This window comes from Genypterus blacodes, unplaced genomic scaffold, assembly GCF_046128005.1.
Source record: "Genypterus blacodes isolate CSIRO-AG114 ecotype Tasmania unplaced genomic scaffold, CSIRO-AGI_Gbla_v1 ptg000037l_1, whole genome shotgun sequence".
Classification (NCBI taxonomy): Eukaryota; Metazoa; Chordata; class Actinopteri; order Ophidiiformes; family Ophidiidae; genus Genypterus; species Genypterus blacodes.
The window spans coordinates 4,582,501-4,605,475 of NW_027466850.1; the positions used below are offsets into that span (position 1 = coordinate 4,582,501).

Consider the following 22,975-nt stretch of genomic DNA (forward strand, 5'->3'; position numbering starts at 1 on the left):
ACTATCGTGCCATCTTAGAGAAGAACTTCTCCTTCCTGTCCAAAGGAGCAAACCAGCACAACATGCCCAACCTCATCAACACCATGATGGAGCTCCGCAAGTGCTGCAACCACCCCTACCTTATCACAGGTACACACACACACACACACACACACACACACACACACACACACACACACACACACACACACACACACACACACACACACACACACACACACACACACAGGTTTACATGCTAAACTTAAGTGGCACTAACAAAGGAACTGGGCTGAACCCAGTGACCCAATTGTGCAAGCTAGCAGCATTAGCTTTGTGCAATTACACGTCTAATAAGATCACAGTGATCAAAGCCAGAGAGAGAGAGAGAGAGAGAGAGAGAGAGAGAGGCTAACTCAGCAGCTTTCAGCCCTCACACACTCAGAGCAGCCCCCCCCCCCTCCTGTGTGTGTGTGTGTGTGTGTGTATGTGTGTGCTGAGAGACACTTATTAGCATACTTTCTCTACGTTACCTTATTGGTTAAATATTATCTTAACGGTTGAATACTTAATAACAGTTCACTGATAACCAGTTAATCATTAAAGGAGCACCAGAGACTGAACAGGCTCTTATTACACTAAGTGATGTATTCAGAACTTCCCTCTTGGTCTTCTTGTTTCATTTCCAGTCATTGCTGTATTCCTCCTCCTGTTACACACACACACACACACACACACACACTCCGTCTACACAGAGGAGGCAAATGAAGTCACATTAATCTGTCCTCCTCTCTTAAAACGTCCTCTTCTTTCAGTCTATTAGAAATATTTACACATTTGTTTTGATTTGATATTGCTGACAACCTGGAATTCCCATTGTAGTTATCTGTTAATATACTTAAATATTAAACTGTTTTAATCGACAGGCATTCAAAACAAACGTGTAAACAAACAGCAACAGTGAGCGTGAATAGGTTGTTTATAAGGTAATGCAGGGAGTAGAACAGAAATAACAATGACATCATCCCTCCAGGGGCCGAGGAGAAGATTCTGGAAAGCTTCAGGAAGTGCCACAGTCCCGAGGCGTTAGACTTCCAGCTGCAGGCGATGATCCAGGCGGCGGGTAAACTGGTGCTGATCGACAAGCTGCTGCCCAAACTGCTGGCCGGGGGACACAAGGTCCTCGTCTTCTCACAGATGGTCCGGTGTCTGGACATCCTGGAGGACTACCTCATCCAGAGACGGTGAGGGGGAGGAGGAGGAGGAGGAGGAGGGAGGGAAGGAAGCGTGGGAGGAGAGGAAGAGAATGAATGGAAAGATTGAAGAGAGGGAAGAAAGCAAATACATGAAGTTCTAAAGTCCTCTAGTCATGTCTGTGTCTCATCTTCAGCTACACGTACGAGCGCATCGACGGTCGCGTGCGTGGAAACCTGCGCCAGGCCGCCATCGACCGCTTCTGTAAGCCCGACTCTGATCGCTTTGTGTTCCTGCTCTGCACCCGGGCCGGAGGTCTGGGGATCAACCTGACAGCCGCCGACACCTGCATCATCTTTGACTCCGACTGGAACCCCCAGAATGACCTGCAGGTAGACACACACACACACACACACGTCTAATACCTGTCTCAATGTGTTCAAACAACATTGCCCATTTACTTACTGATTATCTTTTCCCCTTAATTTATCCTTAAAATCAGTAATCCCCTTAAGAACACATTAGCTCACAGTGTGTTCCAGGTCTGTACAATGATTATATATCCCAGAAGTTGGGGAAAACTCCTGGAATGAGTTTTAATATTAATCATAATCTTGCCTAAAGTTGAAGTTGGAGCCTGAGAGGAGAAAAGCGATTCAGATATTTTCATTTCCTGGAGAGACGGCGGCGTGTCGTCTCAGCAGAGCAGCCGGTGACGGTTGCTACGAGACATCTTTAAAAATTCCAATTATCACGTGAATACTAATTTCCCTCCTTGTGTTCTGGGCGTTAGATTAGAGAACTAGCTGGCAGCGTCTGAGTTGAGTCGTCATGACGCTGCCAAACGCCTGGTTATCAGCTGAAAAGGATTCATTAAGGGGAAAGAATCCAGCCAGAACCGCCCAGGACAGGATGCTACAAGTTGCACATTTACACTTAAGAAAGTATTTAAGGAAACTAACAGAACACTGTGACCTCATCTGCCCCCCTCCTCCCCCTCCTTCCTCCCCCCAGGCTCAGGCACGATGTCACCGCATCGGCCAGAGCAAAGCGGTGAAAGTCTACCGGCTGATCACCAGGAACTCGTACGAGAGGGAGATGTTTGACAAAGCCAGTCTGAAGCTGGGGTTGGACAAAGCCGTCCTGCAAGACATCAACCGCAAAGGAAGCCTCAACGGGGTGAGGAACGCCGTCTTTTAATCTTTCACGACACAAACATCAACACACGGACAGCTGTTTACTCTCTTATCTGTGTCAGGTGTGTTCTGTTTGTTCTGTATGTGAGCTGAGAATGTAAACAGTATCAATTCATAGCCTGTTTGCGTTTTGCCGTAGGTGCAGCAGCTTTCAAAGCTGGAAGTGGAAGATTTGTTAAAAAAGGGAGCGTACGGAGCTCTGATGGACGAAGAAGACGAGGGCTCCAAGTTCTGCGAGGAAGATATCGATCAGATACTTCAGAGACGAACTCAGACCATCACCATCCAGTCTGAGGGGAAAGGCTCCACGTTTGCAAAGGTAGAGACCCGTGAACGCTCTGCAGGCTCTCTGGGAAGACACGGAGGAACTTAACCTTGTAAAGGAATCAAAGGGGAGAAACCTTGGGAGAAGCAATTCAAAGACAGATTGCCTCCTGAAATGAGAAGCGTCGGTGTCAAACACATACATTACTCAGGGACAAATAGATGTGATGATACAGGACAATAAGATGAATGCAATACTCGAGTGAAGAGGATGAAGAGGCCAGGAGGATCCTCTGACTGAATCCTGTGATTGAGTCAGAGAAGTGTCCTGATTGTCCAGATAGAGGGCGGAGAGAAGGCAGGAATTCTGGGTACAGTTGGTTTAGGAGATGATTAGGAGGTCCATGTAAAGATGGCTACATGTTAACATGACATCATGCAGTGAGAGGGTCTGCACTGGCTCTGGTTTACTCTTCACTTCCTGTTCCTGTTTGGTTCTTACTGTATCTGTCCTTCACTCGTCCACATTCAGGCAAGTTTCATCTCGTCTGGTAACAGAACAGACATCTCTCTGGACGACCCCAACTTCTGGCAGAAATGGGCCAAGATCGCCGAGGTGGAGATCGACTCCAAATCTGAGAAGGTAAGGAGGGAGGGAATGGAGGAGGAAAGAAATGAATATAAAGAAACAGTGGAATGTCTCCGTCTGTCTCGCTCTCACTTGCTCAAGCATAGAGTTCATGATTCTGTGTGTTCTCCTGCTCGCTCTCCTGCTCGTTCTCGCTCTTCATCCAATCTGCACTTTTCCAATTCTGTCCATCTCTGTGCCGCAGGAGTCCTTGGTGATCGACACGCCCCGGGTGAGGAAACAGACTCGCCACTATAACTCCTTTGAGGACGACGAGCTGATGGAGTTCTCAGAGCTGGACAGCGACTCGGAAGAGCGGCCGTGTCGGACCAGGCGGCTGGGCGAACGCGCCCGGCGGTACCTGCGTGCCGAGTGTTTCCGTGTGGAAAAGAACCTTCTCATCTTCGGGTACAGACACATACAGATACAGATACAGATATATGGGCCTGTGAGCTCTCTGTTCCCTTGTCTCAATCTGTGTTTCCTGTCTTCTCTGTCTCCAGCTGGGGTCGGTGGAAGGACATCCTAAACCACGGTCGCTTTAAATGGCACCTGGCAGAGAGAGACATGGAGGTGATCTGCAGGTAAGAACAGGAGAACTCCAACATCTGAAGTGTTCTGGTGACCAACAACCAGCCAGCAGAGGAACAGAGGATCTGTCTTTGCCCGCCTGCGTCCTTCAGTCGTCTCACTCAGGTCTCTGTGCTTGCAGGGCTCTGCTGGTTTACTGCCTCAGACACTACAAAGGTGACGACAAGATCAAGAGCTTCATTTGGGATCTGATCACACCAACCAAAGAAGGCCAGGATCAAGCTCTGCTCAATCACTCTGGTTAGCCTTTCACCGCTCACACACACACACACACACACACACACACACACACACACACACACACACACACACCATACACTCATGAAGGAGACTTTAGTCATCCTTGCATCTTACCCGTCTTCGTCTCCTTTCCTCTCTCCCCTCCTCTCCTCTCTCCTCCTCTCTCAGGTCTATCTGCTCCAGTCCCTCGGGGCCGGAAGGGGAAGAAAATAAAGAATCAGCTCACCGTCACTGAGGTGAAGAACGCTGATTGGCTGGTCCACTGTAACCCTGAGGTGGTGCTGCAGGACGAGAGCTACAAGAAACACCTCAAGCAACACTGCAACAAGTCAGTCTGATAGCTTCTCTGTGTGTTCTTCTTTAAGCTGTGAGCCGTCTTTGCACTCTACATACACGAATACATCACGCCCTCCCTCTCCCTCTCCCTCTCCCTCTCCCTCTCCCTCTCCCTCTCTCTCTCTCCCCAGGGTGCTCCTGAGGGTGAGGATGCTGTACTACCTGAAGGTGGAGGTGCTGGGCGACGCTGCCACTCAGGCTCAGGAGGGAACGCCTGCTTGGTAAGAACCAACCACCATCATGACCACACATCATACCTGCTAATCTACTGTAGATCTCTGTGTGTGTGTGTGTGTGTGTGTGTGTGTGTGTGTGTGTGTGTGTGTGTGTGTGTGTGTGTGTGTTGGACAGTAAACTTCAGGACTCTCTGCTTTATTGCTTATTGATTCCATTGTCCTCACATCATTGGAATAGATGGAAAGATGTGTTGATTTGAGTTATAACTGCTCATCTTTCCTGCTAGTTTACTTCACGGGTACATTGGAAACTTGTCGGTGAGACTAACAGGCCCTCTGACAGGTTGATTGTGTGTGTGTGTGTTTGTGTCGACAGTAAACTGGAGGTGCCTCTCCCAGACATCGACTACATCGAGATCCCGACCACGTGGTGGGATGCAGACGCCGACAAGTCTCTGCTCATAGGAGTCCACAAACACGGTGAGAGCTGCTGAAGTTACCGTCTGATCCTTCCGGCGCGAGCACCACCTGTCTGTCTGACGTTTATGTTTATTTACTGCAGGAGAGTCGGGTTCACTTTAGATACAGACTGCAGCTGCATCCATCTAATACTGCTGTATAAAGATGAGTCTATGGTTTCAGACTGAGACTCGCAGGTGGCATTCTGGGTTGACAGGCTTCTCATGTCTGTGTGTGTCTTTCCTGTGTGTGTGTGTGTCCCTGCACAGGCTATGAGCGCTACAATGCCATGCGGGCCGACCCAGACTTGTGTTTTCTGGAGAGGGTGGGGATGCCGGACGTCACCGCATTGACGGCTGAACAGGGAGGGGCTGAGGTGACCTCTGACCTGACGGACAGGTAAACAACCAACACACACACACACACACACACACACACACACACACACACACACACATATGAACAGTAAAAGGAGTAGCTTTGGAGAATGCAGGTGTTTGTATGATCTTTGGCGTGTCCTGCCTGTGTCCATATAAGGAGTTGGGTGTGGATGAGTCAGCTGCTCAGGTGGATCACCCGGATACACACTTCACATCCAACGAGGACACACACACTCACTTACACACACAGTTCACAGAAACATAGACGGCCTGAGGATCGTACACGACTCCCACCAGTCACCACGTGTTCACTCCTTAAGTGTGAAGTCACTCTAGTAACGTCTCTCTGGTTCTCTGACATGACTGGAGAACGAGAGGCCTCCCTTCTCTGAGGCCGTGTGTGTGTGTGTGTGTGTGTGTGTGTGTGTGTGTCAGTAGTGTCGCCTCTCAGCTGACTCAGCTTCTTACAGGCTGGGGCCGGACAATACAGTGAGGCGGCGAAACAGACTATGGGACAGATTTACTAAGTGTTTTGGCAACGAGAATCATACTGCCTGTCCATGTTTCCCACCCTCACACACCCTCACACACCCTCACACACTCTTAACACACCTGGGAAGTCGGCTTTGTACTCTCATCTGCCTGCTGTATTGCCTGTCAGTCCTCTGAGGATCAGGGTGTGTGTGTGTGTGTGTGTGTGTGTGTGTCGTAACAGAGGAACTAAAATGATCAGCAAAGGTCAAAACCCAAGCTGATCTGATCCTCCCCTCCAACCCACGGTGGTTTCTCTCTCTTGATGTCTTCCTATAGCTCCATGCATGCCTGGGGATCCAGATAATGAAATGTAAATGTGACATTAACATGAACTCAAATGGGAACCGGCTGCTCTTTCTCTTCCTGTCATCCCTTGTCTCCTGGGAGTGACATGCTTCTCTCCTCTCTCCTCAGGCCTCTAGCCTCGCTCACTACAACATTAAGACGTATTCTCTATTTTTCTGCAGCGTATCTGCACGTTGTTGTTTCTCTCTCAGGGGATCAGGCTGCTCCTCCTCGGCCCCGAACACAACACACACTCCCCCATGTGCTGCTACTGGAGCGGTGTGAACCCCTGCACAGTGTCTCAGTGTCTTATTCTGTCTTCCATGCGTTGCTGAATCAAACCGGCGCTTCTGCCTCATCACCTTGGGAACCCTCTTTGTTCCAACTCTGCATTGTCGGAGCCTAATTGAATGTGTGCGTCTTTGTTTGCACTCCTCCACATTGTTTCAAATCTGAACTCCATCTGTCCGTGTGTGTGTGTGTGTGTGTGTGTGTGTGTGTGTGTGTGTGACAGACAAACAGCTGGGAGCTCACTGGGTTATTGTCTCTCTGTCTATATTGTCTTTTTCTCGACTCGTCTTTTTCTTTTTGTCAGCGTGTCGAAGACCGAGGAGGCAAAGATCGAGGAACCAGAGAGCAAAGCTGACAGAGGGGAGGACAGAGAGGGCAAGGTGAGCCAGAGCCAGAGCGTCCTGTGAGCGACGACACAGGCAGCTGGGCAGAGATCATGATGCAACAACGCCACTGGTCTTCATGAACATCGTCTTCACTGAGATGTTTGCTTTGTGTTTAGGATCTACATGTCCCAAATCTACAGGGAGAGGAAACCTGCTCCAGCACCGACACCTCAGACAAGCCTGACAGCACAGGACCAGGTGAGGGAGAGAGAGAGAGAGAGAGAGAGAGAGAGAAAGGAGAGAGACACACACACACACACACACACACACACACACACACACACGCACACACGCATACAAACACACGCATACACACACACGCATACACACACACACGCTCGCACACACGGATATGCACGCACACGCATACACACACACACACACGCATACAAACACGCATACACATACACACGCATTCACACACGCATACACACACGCACGCACACACACACACACACACACACACACACACACAGAGGCATACACACGCACACACACGCATACACACACACACGCATACACACACACACGCACGCATACACACACACACACTCAGTTTCGAGCATTTTTGCAGCTGTTCCATCTGTCATGTATGCAGTAAGTATGTTTGTATGTTGAACATGCTGCTGGCTCTTACAGGCTGGTTGAAGGATCGTTGTCATGGAGCTTTACACGTTGGGGGAAATCCATTCTTTAAATGTCAGAGCCCTCTGGGTTAAAGCTCATTTCCCAATGTGCCGCTGTGATTGATTTGGTTGAGTTGATTCTGGTTCTGAGTTCTAATGAGAGGAGGAGTCACAGTGATCACCTTCTGTTTACAACGACCACATGTTTACAATGGAGATCTGTGCTGCTTAGAGTTTAAGGACCATAGATGACTGCAGACACACACACACACACACACACACACACACACAATGGTGACAGTAAATGGACCCAAAGTCAGCAGGAGTTGTGGATTTATGCTGTTAAAGTGATGAAGCTGTGATCTGACAGGTTTGGAGCTTAGTTACTTCAGTTTTGTGCCAGTTGGATGTAAATGTGGGAGCTGCATGTTCTCAGAGCAGAGAGATCCTACACTCGCCTGTGGCATTACAGAGCGGCGTGCTGTAGATGTGGGGCTGCTCTGGGCTTCTGTCTGGAGGAGCAGAGCGGTTCAGGTGAGGGACCAGAGAGAGAACAGGATCACCAGAGGAAACTTCTTTATCCTCTGCAGATTCTCAGACGTCGGCTGAGTTGTGTTCCCATGAGGGCCCTCTGGTCACGACATCAACAAACATCACAGGAACGGGAACCGGGGTGGCGTCTCTCCACGTGGTCCAGGCCCGGCCCCTCTGGCCCACCGGCCCGGCTCTGACGGCCCGTTTGCGTCGCCTCATCACCGCCTACCAGCGCTTTACGCTGCGCCGCGAGCCGCTACTCAGGCACGACTTCCTGCTTCACGACGGCCTGGTGGGGATGGGCGGAGCCGGCACCGCCCACGGCCATCACAGCGGTGGGCCGTTGGCGTGGCAACTAGGGGAAGAGCTCAGGCGGTGTTCGGTGGTGGCCACAGAACCGGACCCTCTCTTCCTGGAGTGGCAGAGGAGGTAAGGAGGCTGATGGAGATCTTTACACTTCAGCCTTCATGTGTTTGCTCATGGGCTCACATCTCCATGCCTCTTCCTCCTCTCCTCCCTCAGGTGGACCCGCAGAGAGCAGGCAGACTTCTACCGCACCGTCTCCTCCTTCGGCGTGGTGTACGACCCGGAGCAGAAGAACTTTGACTGGTCCCAGTTCCGAGCTCTGGCCCGGCTGGAGAGGAAGACGGACGAGAGTCTGGAGAGATACTTCAACTCCTTCGTCAGCATGTGCAGGACGGCCTGCAAGCTGCCGCCCAGGAAGGACGAAGGTGTGTGTTCACATCCAGGCATGTCTACACACTTACACTCTCTCTCTCTCTCCTCCCTCCTGCTCCTCTCTGCCTCTCACACTCCCATCTTGTGGTCCCTGTGTCTCTTCTCCTTGTGTCCCTTCCAGGTCTGGTTGATCCTGCGGTGATGGTGGAGCCTCTGACGGAGGAGAGAGCAGCCAGGACGTTGTACCGCATCGAGCTGCTACGCAAGATCAGAGAACAGGTGGGAGGCTTTGAAGTAAAGTGCAGAGTTTTCATGTTTTGAACTCTTTGGCCCAGATGTTCGTCCAGGAAACAAGCAGAGCTAATAGAGTCCAGATGAGTCATGATGACTTTTGTTTCCGCAGGTTCTCCGTCACCCGTTGCTCTCCGCCCGTCTCCAGCTGTGCCGCCCGTCTCTCTACCTCCCGGTCTGGTGGGAGTCCGGTAAACACGACCGCGACCTCCTCATCGGGGCCGCGCGCCACGGCTTGAGCCGCACCGACTTCTACATCCTGAACGACCCCCAGCTGAGCTTCCTGGAGGCTCACAGGAACTACGTCAGGGGGCACCCGGCTCATCTTCATCACCAGAGCCATCATCACCCTCACCATCCAGGCTTGGTGACCAACGCCAGCATCTCCTCGTCCTGTTCTTCCTCCCACCCCCAGCTGCCTCATCCTCACTGCTGCCTGTACGAGGCGGGGCTGAGCCGTCACTCCCCTCAGCCCCCTGAGTACCCGCACCACGCCTCCCACCACCACCAGCATCACGCCGTGCCTCCCTCTGCTCCCTCCCCCTCCTCCTCCTCCCACCCCCACCTCCACCCGCCCCCTCTGGACGTAAGGGCCCATGACTCCGCCTCTCCCAGTCTGGGAATAGCGTCTGGGTCAAGGGGAGACTTCCTGGACTGCCCTCCTTTGGACGAGTCCCTGGAGCTGGGCTCGCTGCAGCACGACCCAGATCCTCTGCACGGAGGAAAGGCCTCTAAAGACGCCCTCAACGGTTTCCCCTTCAACTCGGCCGCAGGAGGCCAAAGCATGCTCAACTCGTACGGCGTCGGGGGAACAGACCTGGATTCAAAGCTGCGGAGCGACGTCCTGGTGGGTGAGCAGGGCTCGTCGGAGGAAACGGGACTGATGGCTCCGTCAGTAGAGCTGGATCAGCTCCAGGTACACACTCTGCTTTAGATCTGTGGTCTTATTTGTTTTTATTCAAAGTAGGTTATTCATTTTCATATCTTTGACTCTGTTCCTGTCGCCCACTCCCCCCCCCTCCAGGCGCCCTGGGACAGCACCGACCATTCCAGCCCGGCTCACCATATGTTCAACGAGGCCGATCCCATCCTGGGCCCTTCCACTCTGGAGACCGGCTTTCTGGAGGAAGAGGACGAGGAGGCGCAGGGGAGAGAAGCGGCGGGGGAGGAAGGAGGAACCTTGGAGGAGTGTCTGGGCCTCCCGCCCTCCTCTTCTCCCTCTCACCCCTCAGCAGGAGATCCAGTGGAGTCTTCCAGTTTCATGCTCTTTAAGGTTGGTTCAGATCTAATTCCCTTCTTGCCATTAGCAGCTTATCACCGTAATATTTCCCACCTCTCTGCCTTTGTACTTCACGGCTCCTCAGGTAACAATAAACCCAAACTCTTTAGGCCTTAATGTTCTTCAGTGGGACTCTCAATAAGCAGAGAGGTCGTCTGCTTTGTGTTCGGTGTCTCCAGGATATCGGCGTGAGCGAGGAACCCGGCGCCGATCAAACCGACCTCTCGGCAAGCCCGCCTCCGCCGTATGTAGCTCCTCCCCCTCTGTCTCTGTCTGACATCACTGCCCACGAGCCACAGGATGGACTGGACCATTCCGATGTTGCTGACGGCCTTGGCACTCCCGTAGAGCGAGGAGAGGAAGAGCGGGGAGGAGGCGCTGGGTTTGAGCTTGATGACAAGGAGGAGGAGGAAGAGGAGATGGGAGGAATGTCAGGCGAGAGCATGGAGAGGGAGGGATGTGATGCAGACCAGGGTACGTGTGTGTGTGTGTGTGTGTGTGTGTGCGTGTGCGTGTGCGTGTCAGGTTCTCGGTCACTCATTGCTGATTTATGCTCACAGGTGCAGAGCAGAGTTTGGGAGTCTTGAATCAACCGATGGAAGTGTCACCGGTTGACCCAGGAGAGCCGGAGGAGCAGATGGTCTCAAACCAGCAGCCTGAAGAAGTTAAGGAGAGCTTTGATCAAGCAGAGCACAAGGAGGACTCGACACAAGGCGTGCATCCGTACGGTGGGAAGCTGAGGCAGGAGGCCAGTCTGGCATGTCCCGAGTCTATAGAAGAGCCTGAGGAGGAGGAAGAGGAGGAGGATGCTTTGATTTTGTATCAGCCGGTTGAGGAGCAGACTATGGAAAACTGTCTCAACACCGAGAGTTTGGCTGGAATGACAACGGGAGCGCTTCTGGAAACAGAAGACGGCAGTCAATTGGGACCTGAAGATCCAGCAGATCAAGTGGATGAGATCTCAGAAGGTCAGGTGGGTCAGGTCTCTATCATGGAAGCTCCAGTGATCCAACCTAGTGATGAAGCCAGTGAGGAAGCAGAGGGTCAAACAGACAACAAACCCAATGAGACGGAGCTGGGAAGCATTTATGCAGAATACACACACACACCCTGCATGTCCACGTCCATCACACCCTTCAAAGTCAGAACCAAGCCTGAAGAAACAGAAGAAATGTGTGAGGATGCAGCTGAACACCAGAACAGAGAAGAGATGTCCCTTCATCCAGACAAGTGCAGCTCACAGCATCATCTGGGCGTTCCTGAAGATATCTGTGATACCAAACCAGGAGACGTCAAAGTTCCCTCATCTCAATCTGCAAACAGCATGGACTCAAAGACGTTTGATGTGAAGGAGCAACTGGAGCTGCCAGTGAAGATGGAGGAGACCAAGATGGAAGTAGCTGAAGAGGCTTCAGCTGTTAACCCTGACAGCTCCCAGGTCCAGGCTGGGAAACTTCCTGTCAACCCAATCAAGTCAGAAACCTTGGTGACCAAAGTGGAGCAGTTAGACTTCTCTGTGAAACCTGAAATGCTGGAGGCCAAACCTGAAGATCTAAGTCTTCCCACGAAGCCTGAGACGCTCGACACTAAGCCTGATTTCCACCAGTTAGCTGCCTACTGCAACGACACCGAAATCAAACCTGAAGCCAAACTCCTGGATCTAGGATTTGCTGCTTATCCAGACGGCACCGGTCTGAAACCTGAGACCAAACCAAAAGCTTTAAAGTTCACCGCCTGCCCTGATAGCTCCCACATCAAGCTGGAGGCCAAACCGGAGGGTCTTCACTTCACCACCTACCCAGACAGCTCCGAGATGAACCCCGAGGCCAAACCGGAAGGACTCGGCTTTACGGTCTTAGCCGAGATCAAAACCGAGACCAAGCAGGACTCTCTGGAAGCCGACAGCACGGTCATCACCCCCAAGCTGGAGCAAACAGACGGGCTGGTAGAAACCTCAGAGAACATGATGGCGAAGGGAATTGTGAAGGAGGAGAGGCCGAGCACGCCGGGTAAGAACACAGACGGCGTCCTTCAAAGGGAACTGACTCTAAGCATCAAGTGTATTTCTTTATGTTTCAGGTTTTGTCGAGGTGTTGAACCTGTCTCTCTCTCTCTCTCTGCAGTGCCGGTGGTTGAAGGATACGCCAGCAGCCCCAGGTTCGCTGCTCCTATTTCTGTCTGCGATCTTCCCGACAGCATCCATGACAGCAGGGAGCCGACCATCGCTCAGCTGTTGCAGGAGAAAGCGCTTTACTCCTTCTCTGAGTGGCCGAAGGTAAAGTCAGCTGCTCCTCCATGTAAATGTCTGTCAGAGTCTTGCCGATGCATTTCAATCCATCCAAGCTGGTGAAACAAAGCTGTTATCTTCCTCTCCTCATCATATCACTGAGTTCACTGTTCCCGCTCTGGTGTTTCCCCCTTGCAGGATCGCGTGATCATCAACCGCCTGGACAGCATTTGCCACGCCATCCTGAAGGGGAAATGGCCCTCATCAAGCGAGCAGTACGACTCGCCCGGCTCCCTGGCCGCCAACCCCTGCCTGGCCAACAGCTTATCCCATCATCATCATCATCACCATCAACAACTACAACAACAACAACAGCAGCATCAACAACAACAACGAGCAGGTTACCTCCAGACTGCAGCTTCGGCCTCCGTCGCCGGCCAGGCCAGAGTCCAGCAACAAAACCCGGGCCTGGCGTTCCCTATCCCGCCTCCTCTCACCAGAATACCCAAGGTGAGAATCTCCCGGCGTGACCACTTGAGTCCTTTCCTCGTGCATACATCAATGATTCAGTCCTTCATAGTGACTTCACTGTCTCGTGGTTCCATGCTCATGAGTGGTGTCCAGTGTGGAGAGTCGGGATGAGAGTGAGGCAGGAATTCCAGATGTTTTCAACTGATAGGCCACTGAAATTCATCTACACAGTGCATGATGAGGGCACAGTGCCATTTTGCATTGATGATGTAATTCTATGCACCCACAGCACTAATGCACCTAATGTGCTGTGTGTGTGTGTGTGTGTGTGTGACTACATCCTTCATCCACTGAAGTCAAAGCTACTTATTCCACAAAATGGAACACTCCAAATACTAATTTTGTACTGAAACACCAACGTACAGATAATCAAACACTTGGGACAGCCCTGTCTCATCACTTTGTTTTGTCACTTTTTTAATAGTTGGGCTCCAAAAGTGTGTGATTTTATTTGCAGGATCATAGAAACCATAACAACAAATATGAAGCATTTTATTATCTGTACGTGACAAACAATTGATCCTTATAATATAAACTATTGCACCAACAAAGCTTTATGTAGGTCAGGAGTCCTGGGCATCTCCACTTCACTCCATCGTTCAGTTGATCTGTGTAAAGTGTTCTGTGTCTTAAATGTGTACTGTTGATATTCTACATGTTGATATCAGACTTGGGCAGGAAGTCACATGTTTGGAGATTTCCACCTTTTTAGTAAATTGAAGCCAAATTTTGTTAACTTATATCAAATGTAGTTATTGCTCCAGGCCATCGTCTCCATAGTAACATGCTCCCAGAGTTAAACATATTACCAAGAGCATGTTTACCTTTGAAATTTAAATTCATCAGTCTGTACTTTTTGATTAGCCGTTGACTTTTGGGTCCCTGGTTGAACCCAGGTCTGATTGACAGCCGCCACTGTCTTGTGTCTGTCCATATGTATGTTTAACAAAGACATCATCTCTCTCCCATCCTTGTCTACCCCTCACCCACCCTGTGCACCCTTGACAGTACATGCCGCGGAGCGGCGCATGCGGGCGCGGAGCTTGGCGCCTCACCTCCTTGCCTCTCTTACAGGAGAGACTTGTGGCTCCTCCCTTCCTCCCTGAGCTCAAACGAGCGGGGGGTCGGAGGCCTTTCGACTATGAAGCTGCCGCTGCAGCCGCTGCCAAGGTTTTAGCTGGTAAAGCAGCGTCGTCGTGCCACACTGCCACCACTGCCTCCTCCGCTGGGGAGAAGCTGCCAGTGGTGGCCCCGCCCTCTCACCGCCCTGGAGCCATGTTGATTAATGGTTGGCAAGAGGCAGCCATTGATTTAACTAAGCCTTCTGGAGAAATCTCTACCAGCAGTGGCATGGGGACGGGTGCAGCAGGACTCAGCCAGCATGGGAGCGGTGCTGGCAGCGGCCATAAGCTGCCCCCGCCTATCACAGCACCCTTACCAGGCTCTGTGGGAGTGGACATGGCAGGGATACTACAGGCCGGGCTCATCCATCCGGTAACGGGGCAAATTGTTAACGGGAGCCTGCGGGGTGATGATTCACTGAGGAGGAAGAGAGGGAGGAGGAGAAATGTGGAAGCACTGTACTCTGAGTTCACAAAGAGCAGAGGACTGCACCTCCCAGAGACACAGGTTGGTGGAAAGATGGACACTGGAGTGGGACAGAGAGAGAAACATGAGTGTACATGTAAGATCAGCAGCAGCAGCCTCAGCTACTGTCAGCATTCTGCACTCACTCAGTTCTTAACTTCATGTTGGGATTAGAGGAAGCAGGTACTTAGAGCTCAGTATCTGGTGGAGTGATGCACACTTAACACGACAAAGAGTCAGAAGAGGGAAAGTGTTGTGTTAGGATTGTCACAGTACGTTAAGTTACAGTACACATGCATTCAAATGTGACAATCAGGGTTCACAAACCATAAATAGGACAAATCTGACCACCTGCATGTCACCACACACTTTAGAGGAGGAAGGTAACAACACAGACTTGATTAGTGTGACGTGGTTTCTCTCTGTATCCTGGTTTCTTGTGTGCCTGTAATTGAAGGCATTTAACCAAGAGAACAAGGGAATGGAACACTTGTTAGTGATCCTTTACCCTGAAGTCTACCTGAGCAGCTATGTGTGTGTGTGTGTGTGTGTGTGCGCGCCTCCCTCTCTTCTACAGGTCCGCGTCGACGTCATCAGCCACTCATCTGTCTCTTCCTCCACTTCATCGCCGTCCCCGTCGCCGTCAGAACGACCGGCGGGCCCTCCCACTCCTTCCTCCTCCTCCACGCCCACGCCCACCCAGACGCCCCCTCAGCCAGAGATCGTGGCTATAGACAGGGAAGCGGCCAGCAAAGGCCTGATCGAGTGGCTGAGGCAGAATCCAGGGTACAGTTTGGATCTGCCCACGTTCGCTCACGTAAGTCTGCTGCTCTCTTCAGATGTTTGGGTTTGTTTTGTTTTTAATCACCGGTGTGTCTGCAGAGAGTCAAAGGCACTTTAAAGGACTCTCTTTCCTCCTCTCCTCTCCTCTCCTCTCCTCTCCTCTCCATCCTTCCCTTGGAGCAGTCTGGAGCTCTCCTTCACGGTTTCGTGGAGCGTCCCAAGCAGAGGAGGCATCGCTGTAAAGACCCCACCAAGCTGGACGTGAACTCTCTGACCGGAGAGGAGAGAGTTCCTGTGGTGCACAGAGGCACCGGACGCAGGGTATATAACCACACACACACACACACACACACACACTGCAACATATACAAAGTCCAAGTGCTGAATGTTTCCATGTGAGTTTTGTGTGATTTCTCCATCTCATCATCACACCAGCGACTCCCTGCAGTTCCCCGTGCTGCAGCTTGGTGGTGCTATGCCTTCATTGACTGGTGATCCAGGCCCCGTGTTGTAAATTTCCTCCCATAATTTGAATAGTATTGTTGTGGTTTTCCCCTCATGCAGCTCGGCGGTGCTATGGCTCCAGCTATAAAGGAGCTTTCCCGCTGGCTGGATGCCAACTCAGAGTACTATATAGCTCCAGATTGGGCCGATGTAGTCAAACACTCTGTGAGTATCAACCAGTCCACATTCAGCTTCAGATAGAAAAGTGCAGCTGTTAAACTTTAAAGGTGACATTACTGGATTTTTATCTTCCTGACAATGATTGTTCACGTGACTTCAGTCAATAAAGGAAAGTAAACGTCATCATTAATGTCACAGTGTCCAGTATCTGTTGTAGACTTGTGTGACTCCAGGCTCCTTTCAGCTCCTTCATGTTCTCCTCTCCTCTCCTCTTCTCTTCTCCTCCTCACGCAGGGTTTCCTCCCTGAGGGAAAGTTCTCCCGGATCCTCACAGAACCAGTCAACAGAGATCCAGGTGTCCGGCGTCGTGGGCGTCGGCCCCGCAGCGAGATGCCTAAGCCCCTGTTGTCTGATTCGTCCTCCTCTGGACTCGGGCCTCCTCTCTTTATGAACGGTGGATTAATCGGGAGCATGGACTCCATGGTGGCCATGCAGAACCTCCGCGCTGGCATTCCGGGAATTCCCATCTCTGGTATCATGGCTGCTGGATTCCCACACGGTTTTCCAGGGACGGTCTCAGCGGGAGGAGGCGGAGCTTCAGCGGAAGATGCAAAGAACGGGTTGAGTATGTTACCCATGATGCTCCACGGCATTCCACACCCTCATGGAGGAGGGATCTCACAGCACGCCATGTTCAGCGTGGGCGCCATGATGGCGCACACGCCGCCTCCCCCTCCTCACACCTCATCCTCCTCATCCTCCTCTTCATCAGTGGCAAAGGTCACAATGACAACCACCTCATCTGCATCTGGAGCTGCCAGCCCTTCGTCAACCACACCTGGTGAGAGAGAGGGCACGCCCACTTCAGGTTCAGAGGGCGGGGACAAGGAGAGGAGGCGGGAGGACAAAGGTGGACCCTCAGGACGGGCGGAGTCGTCGGCGGCCATCATCACCTCCAGCAGCGGGCCCCATCTTAGCTCCGGCCATCTGGGAGGCAGCACTGGCAGCCATCTTACCTTTAACCCCTTCCTGATCCCAGGCATGTCCCACGGGCTGCTGTACCCTCACATGTTCCTGCCACACGGTAGCATCATGGCCCTGCCCGCCATGCCACCGGGGGCGGTAGAGAGCTCCCCAGGCAGCCCCAAGAGGAGGAGGAAGAGAGGGCGGGATGAAGGGGAGAGAGAGGAGAGGGAGAAAGAGACAACAGGAGAGGTGGAGGGGAGAGAAAGTACAATGAAGTCCAGTGTTACCCCCCACCCGGCCCCCCCCTCCTCTCCCGTCCCCTCTACCTCAGCCCCTGAGCCGGCTCCAGCCACAAGGCCAGACCCTGGGACCACCGAAGAGGCCTTGACCGGCGGGCAGGGAGACAGTGACGCCGGGCAAAGAGACCCCCAGGAACCGGACTCTCACCACCACCGCCGCCCCGAGGAGGAGGAGGCGACCGCGGCGGAGGAGGAGGAGCCGGTAGAGGACACGGGGGCGGAGACGGCGGAGAACACAGCGACGGAGGAGCAGAGACAGGAGGAAGGTGAGGAAGGGTAAGAGGAGGACAACCCGGGCGGAGGACTGTAAACGGGAGGCGACCGCGAGAGACAAAGCGCCTCCCGCTCCGTCTCCTCCTCCTCTCCCTCAGTGTACAGTTTGTGCCGTGTCTGTCAGTCAGTGTCCATGTAAAGACTTTTATTATGATGATGATGATGACTAATAACTGATGATTATATCCAACCTGATCATGTTTATGTACCTAGACCCCACCCAGCCTCTCCACTCATTCCTTGTATACAAAAACCCTAGTGTAAGAAACGGACTCGTGTGTGTTCCTCCCCCCCCTCCCTTCTTTTGACTGAATCACAAACACACAGATTGCAGGCGAGATGTGTTTACTGATGAGAGCTGTCCACACAAACGGTTTCGGGACACAAAGTGTTTTGCTTTGGTGTGTGTTGGCGTGGACAGAGGTGGATGATCGCAAACCTGTGGCAGAGATTAAAGCTGCCAGGGGAGAAATTTAGGCACAATTTGGTCGGCGGAGCTTAAAGTAGAGGAGCGTTAGCATCTTCGTTCATTCATTCATTCGAGGTCCGACCTGAGCCTGTTGCTCCTGATCACCGGCGGCCTGTTTGACCTCTGGGACACTCCACTAAGTCTTTGTTTTCATTATTGGTGTGCAATGTTGACCCTGCCAGCACGATGAACACACACACACACACACTGCAGCCAAGTGTTTCAGTCAGAGTGATGAGTTTGTGACACTAAAAACACCTTCTCCCATCGCCAGGGGAGACGAGTGACGGAACTATGAATCACCCCGATGTGAAGTTTTAGACTGAAAATCAGTCCTTTAACCTTTAAATTGAATTTGCTACCAAATTATTGTGAATTTTACCCTCTAATAATCCAGAAATATAAGACTTTGACTACATGCTCTTAAAGTCCCTATGGAAGAGGTATTAATGAACCCCAGGCATGAATGTTGTCTCTTATTTTGAAGGAAGCACTGGCTCCACATTTTTAACGCTCATTTATAACTTTATCATTATTATTATCAATGCTATGCCATTGCTGCTATAACTCCTTTTGAGAGGAAGTTCAGAGAATTCAACTTTAATCTCCACACTAGAATCCAGATTCAAAGAACAAAACGACTCCACTTCTTTTCTTTTTGTTGTTTTTCTTATCAAAGCACAGAACAATCATGAGATCAGTCGTCACGTTACCGTTAAGATCACGGTCTCCTGTTGGTTCTAACTCAAGACACAAAGTCACTTTTGGAGAGAGAGACGGCTCGACTGAAGACAGTGTTTGTCCAAAACAAACCCTTAAGGAGAAGAAAGTGAGGAGATGATGGAGGAGGAGGAGAGAGAGATGTTCTAGAATGTTCTAGGCCCCATTTGGTCCCGTTTGTACCGCACCAGGAACACAATCATGACTGTAGCATCGCCTCAACCAAGCTCCGGAACTTTCTTTAAACACCGTCTCCTCTCCTCGCTTTAGGTTTGTAATTCCGTGTCTCATCCATTTGAACAGCGAAAGGGAACAAGTTTGTCTTAAAGTTCTAAAAGAGGAGGAGCTGAAACAGGAAGAAGGGATTCAGATCAGATCGGTGCGGATCGTTCTCGCTGTGTGTGCCTCAGTGTTGCTCCTCTCTTTTTTATTTTACTCCGTTTTTCTAGCGGCCACACTAAAATCTGTCACTCTGTCACTGTATTATGCTGTTTTTGAACCCTTTCCTTTGTTTCTTCACTGAAAAAGATACGTTGGTCTCAGTGTTTCTTGTATGGGACAGATTGTACTGTACGTTGAGTTTGATGCCAGTCGCTGGGTTGATTCCTTCTTTCATAACAGGGTCTGTATTTAGGGGCGACATAATTATTATTTTTTTTGAATGTTGGACTTCACTTTTCTGGGTTTTTGTCGTTTTAAGACGTGAAAACATTATTTTTGCACAATGTCTTTTGGTGAATGTTAAACTACCCCACATAATGTCTTTGACTTCCTTTGTATGAGTGTGTGTGTGTGTGATGTCAGTGAGCGAGTGTGTGTGTGCATGCATGAGCACACGTTTTGCTGTGGAGCTGTGTTTCTATCCCCGTCTCGTCCTATAGGTCACATTTCTCGTCAAACATTCATAGTTGTTGCCTTGTCACAGATTTGTGGCTCCATATAATTTATTGTATTTTTCTTTTCGCTTTGCCAAATTGTCACCAAATACGACATTATTTTCCTCCTTACTTTTTATTCTGTATAATTCAAAGTCAAATGCCTTATTTAGCTCTTTAGATCTTTTTGTGTAGATGCTTTGTCACCATATAGGGACGTTCCTGTTGTTCTTTTGGTTGTATGCATACGTCACACACACGCCCCCTGTGGTCGGTGATGGTACTACACGGTACTCCAATCACTATTAAGCTCCAGTAATCCATCAGTCAGCCCTCGAAGCACAAAATTGGGAGAGTAAAAGAGAAATGACTGTTTTCTTACCAGTGCCTCAAAAGTTGCTTTCATGAAGTTTTTGTTTGCCGTTTGTAAACTTCACACATATTATGTTTACGTCATGATAACATGGTGACATCATCCACGGCGGGGTCACCAATATGGGGAACTGTAAGTCGGATCTCAGTATACACCGACGATCCCGCGGCCTTCCCTTCTGCATGAGGCCTTCGGTTTGGTTGCACATTGACAGTTGACACATGTTCTACATACAACTAAGGGGGTTTGATTGTTCACGCGTGTTTGCCGGAATCACACTGAGGGATAACTTTGATTTTAGAGAAAAAACACTGTTGTATCTGTAAAACAAACCCTTACACAAAATGCTCAATGTCCACAGTCCATTTATGAACTTTACTCTTTCTGTTACTGGCTTGTATAAAATCTTTAAACCAAGTTGAGTTTGGCAGAATACTTGTCCAGTTTGAGGTGGATGACATCATCACTCTTTTGTCTCCTCCTGTCGCAGCATGACTCCTCCTCCTTTTTATCAGTATTCTTTCTCCAATGAAGTCCTTTTCTTTAACCTAAGTGTTCATAAGAACGGTCACCTCAGTTTCAGCTCATAATGTTGTGAACATTCATCACTCCTTCTCATAAATAGTGTATTTATTGTACAGTTCTTGTCTTTAAATTGTTTGATGACTGATTAATGGCCCCGGTTTGATCATCTGGCGTCTCCTGAAAGAAAGCAGCAGTATGGTTCACATGGTGTTAAACTTTGTTGTTTTTCACTCCTTTACCTTCTTGTTTTCTTCTAATGGGCTTCTTAGATGGAATCACTTGATGGTTTCATGCGTTACAGTATCAGTACCTCATGTTTTCTTCTCTGGTAAGCTGCTCTATGTGCCATAAAGGTCCCTTCACTTTCTCTGTAACAACACATAGTATCGCACACACACACACACCTTCATCTTCTGTATTCTACAAACACTTTCTACATGTTTGATTTTTGGTCTCACATTTGGGGGAAGATGACTGAAAGGAAGAGGTTGATCTGTTCTGCTGGCTGACCTAAAGGAGTTAAGGCAGGCAGACCGACAGGCAGACGCTCTTCTGTTCCTCTCTCTGCTGATCGTAGTCACTCGGGAATCTCAGTACGTCTCACTTGTCCGATTGTGTAAGACGGTGCGTGACTCTAAACAGTGGACGCCGACAGAGAGTCGGTGGATTTTTAAGGCTTTCCTTTAAAAACAAACAAACTGTAAAACATTCTCTCCCCAAAATTCTAACGGCCTTGGAAATGAGTTTGACCTTTTCCTCACCGTTTAGTCAATCCGACACACACACACACACATTCTCCAAACTCAAGATGTCCATTTGCTGCCCATTATGGAGGGAATCCTAACAACTTCCACATATTGGGATTACATTGACTCTTACTTGAGCTGATGAATTTTGCATTGAAAGTGCAAACTCCTTCATCGTGACGCCAATTCTGCTTCTAAAGACGTTCAGTCCCCAATCAGCTCCTGGCCAAGCTGCTGTGTCACTCTAATCTCTGTAATGTTCGCACCTTCAAACGTAAACGTTGATCCGTAGCAGAGCGGAGGCGGGAACATGCATCACGTGAATGCGTCGCTCCTCAGCTTTTCATTCGGGATAATCAAATGTTTCACTTAAACGCTTCAAGTCTCCCATCGTTCCACACTGAAACGGGAATATCAAAGCCTCCTTCCCCAACAAAGTCCATTCTTCTGCGTCGGTACTCAGCACCGTCTTAATGCTAACTCACTACAGGCTGCGTTCAAGGACACAAACTCTTTCCTTGGCAGAATGGGATAATTCAATATTGAGTTGAAGCTGGTGGATACTCAGATCTGTCATGTGGCGTCTTTGTCCTCAGATCCACGTCCTTTCTAGTAATCCTCATTTAAACAACTACACGATCCAATTAGCAGGAGTTCAGAATTAAAGGATGAGAAAAAAGCAGCCAGGATAAACAAAGAATTATTCCGCAAACACTCCAAACCCTAAACTGTTAATCTGTTTGAGTTGCAGCACATTTTCTAGGGATTAGTTTGGTGCTCGTTCTCCAACACAATAAACTGTCCTGTGGTTCAAACCGGTGAACGTTCAAGATCACAGAACGTGAAAGAACAAAACAAACAAAGGCAGTGTAAATGAAACACCTTTATGTAAACATACCTGACGAAACAAAGGATGCAGCTGGAAAGAGTTTGCAAAGATTGGAGACTTGTTAAGAAGGTTAAGAGCTTTCATAGTCCTGAACTAGAAAAACCCTGAACCAAGTGCAACGTCCTTCATCCAGGTGGAGAAAAGAGGAAGTCTGTCTGAAGCCGCAGACAGACGCCCGGTCTCATTCACTCAATCCGTTCTGTGGTGGGGTTTTTATCTCCTTTTTCTTTTCTTTTTTTCCTATTTGTAACTATAGCTCTCTGTACTCCCATGTGGACCAATCTCATGATTCTAAACATGGTATGTGTGATCTTTTATTGTGCAATAAAAGATGACTTTGAACTTTCTTTTGTCCTTGCAGGGTGTTTATTCTTTATTTTAGAGAATTGTGACTTTGTTATATTTGTGATCTGTCCACTTCCTGTTTATATTACAGCTTTAGACACTGAAGTGTGTGTGTGTGTGTGTGTGAGAGAGTGTGAGAGACAGAAAACGAAAGCAAGCAATGTGTCCATGGCTTGGTGGAGGTATGAGCCCTCTTTGAGGTATGTGTTTGATTCCACCTGGACCATAAAAGTGCAAACTAACCCTAAACTCTTGGCGTTTGCATTGAGTGAGTGAGTGTTCTGTTTGTTGATGAACTCAGATGGTTTTAGAGCAACGTGATGCTTCCTGTTTCCACCAGCAGGGTGTAGTCATGTCTCACACACACACACACTTCTCTCTGTCCTTCCTCAGGTC

The 22,975-nt window shown here is 49.9% G+C and overlaps 1 protein-coding gene across 5 annotated transcripts in view; it reads left to right on the plus strand.

The window, feature by feature from the left end:
- chd6 (chromodomain helicase DNA binding protein 6) overlaps positions 1–22,581 on the plus strand; it is a 56,350-nt gene extending 33,769 nt beyond the window's left edge. For 4 of the 5 annotated variants that reach the window (XM_076147411.1, XM_076147412.1, XM_076147410.1 and 1 more), the window contains exons 17-45: positions 1–129; positions 1,013–1,223; positions 1,370–1,565; positions 2,188–2,352; positions 2,509–2,688; positions 3,166–3,276; positions 3,467–3,669; positions 3,765–3,845; positions 3,974–4,092; positions 4,261–4,420; positions 4,560–4,649; positions 4,981–5,084; positions 5,333–5,462; positions 6,858–6,933; positions 7,056–7,137; positions 8,156–8,528; positions 8,622–8,830; positions 8,959–9,056; positions 9,181–9,984; positions 10,093–10,341; positions 10,527–10,821; positions 10,908–12,356; positions 12,471–12,622; positions 12,773–13,084; positions 14,114–14,734; positions 15,270–15,509; positions 15,659–15,796; positions 16,040–16,144; positions 16,394–22,581. The exon at positions 1–129 is cut by the window's left edge and continues 28 nt beyond it. In XM_076147411.1, coding sequence (XP_076003526.1) covers positions 1–129; positions 1,013–1,223; positions 1,370–1,565; positions 2,188–2,352; positions 2,509–2,688; positions 3,166–3,276; positions 3,467–3,669; positions 3,765–3,845; positions 3,974–4,092; positions 4,261–4,420; positions 4,560–4,649; positions 4,981–5,084; positions 5,333–5,462; positions 6,858–6,933; positions 7,056–7,137; positions 8,156–8,528; positions 8,622–8,830; positions 8,959–9,056; positions 9,181–9,984; positions 10,093–10,341; positions 10,527–10,821; positions 10,908–12,356; positions 12,471–12,622; positions 12,773–13,084; positions 14,114–14,734; positions 15,270–15,509; positions 15,659–15,796; positions 16,040–16,144; positions 16,394–17,644 — 8,333 coding nt within the window. In that variant the 3' untranslated portion in view covers positions 17,645–22,581. The remainder of the gene's footprint in view (positions 130–1,012; positions 1,224–1,369; positions 1,566–2,187; positions 2,353–2,508; positions 2,689–3,165; positions 3,277–3,466; positions 3,670–3,764; positions 3,846–3,973; positions 4,093–4,260; positions 4,421–4,559; positions 4,650–4,980; positions 5,085–5,332; positions 5,463–6,857; positions 6,934–7,055; positions 7,138–8,155; positions 8,529–8,621; positions 8,831–8,958; positions 9,057–9,180; positions 9,985–10,092; positions 10,342–10,526; positions 10,822–10,907; positions 12,357–12,470; positions 12,623–12,772; positions 13,085–14,113; positions 14,735–15,269; positions 15,510–15,658; positions 15,797–16,039; positions 16,145–16,393) is intronic. The other variant, XM_076147414.1, reaches the window with a different exon arrangement.
- Positions 22,582–22,975: the final 394 nt, after the last annotated feature.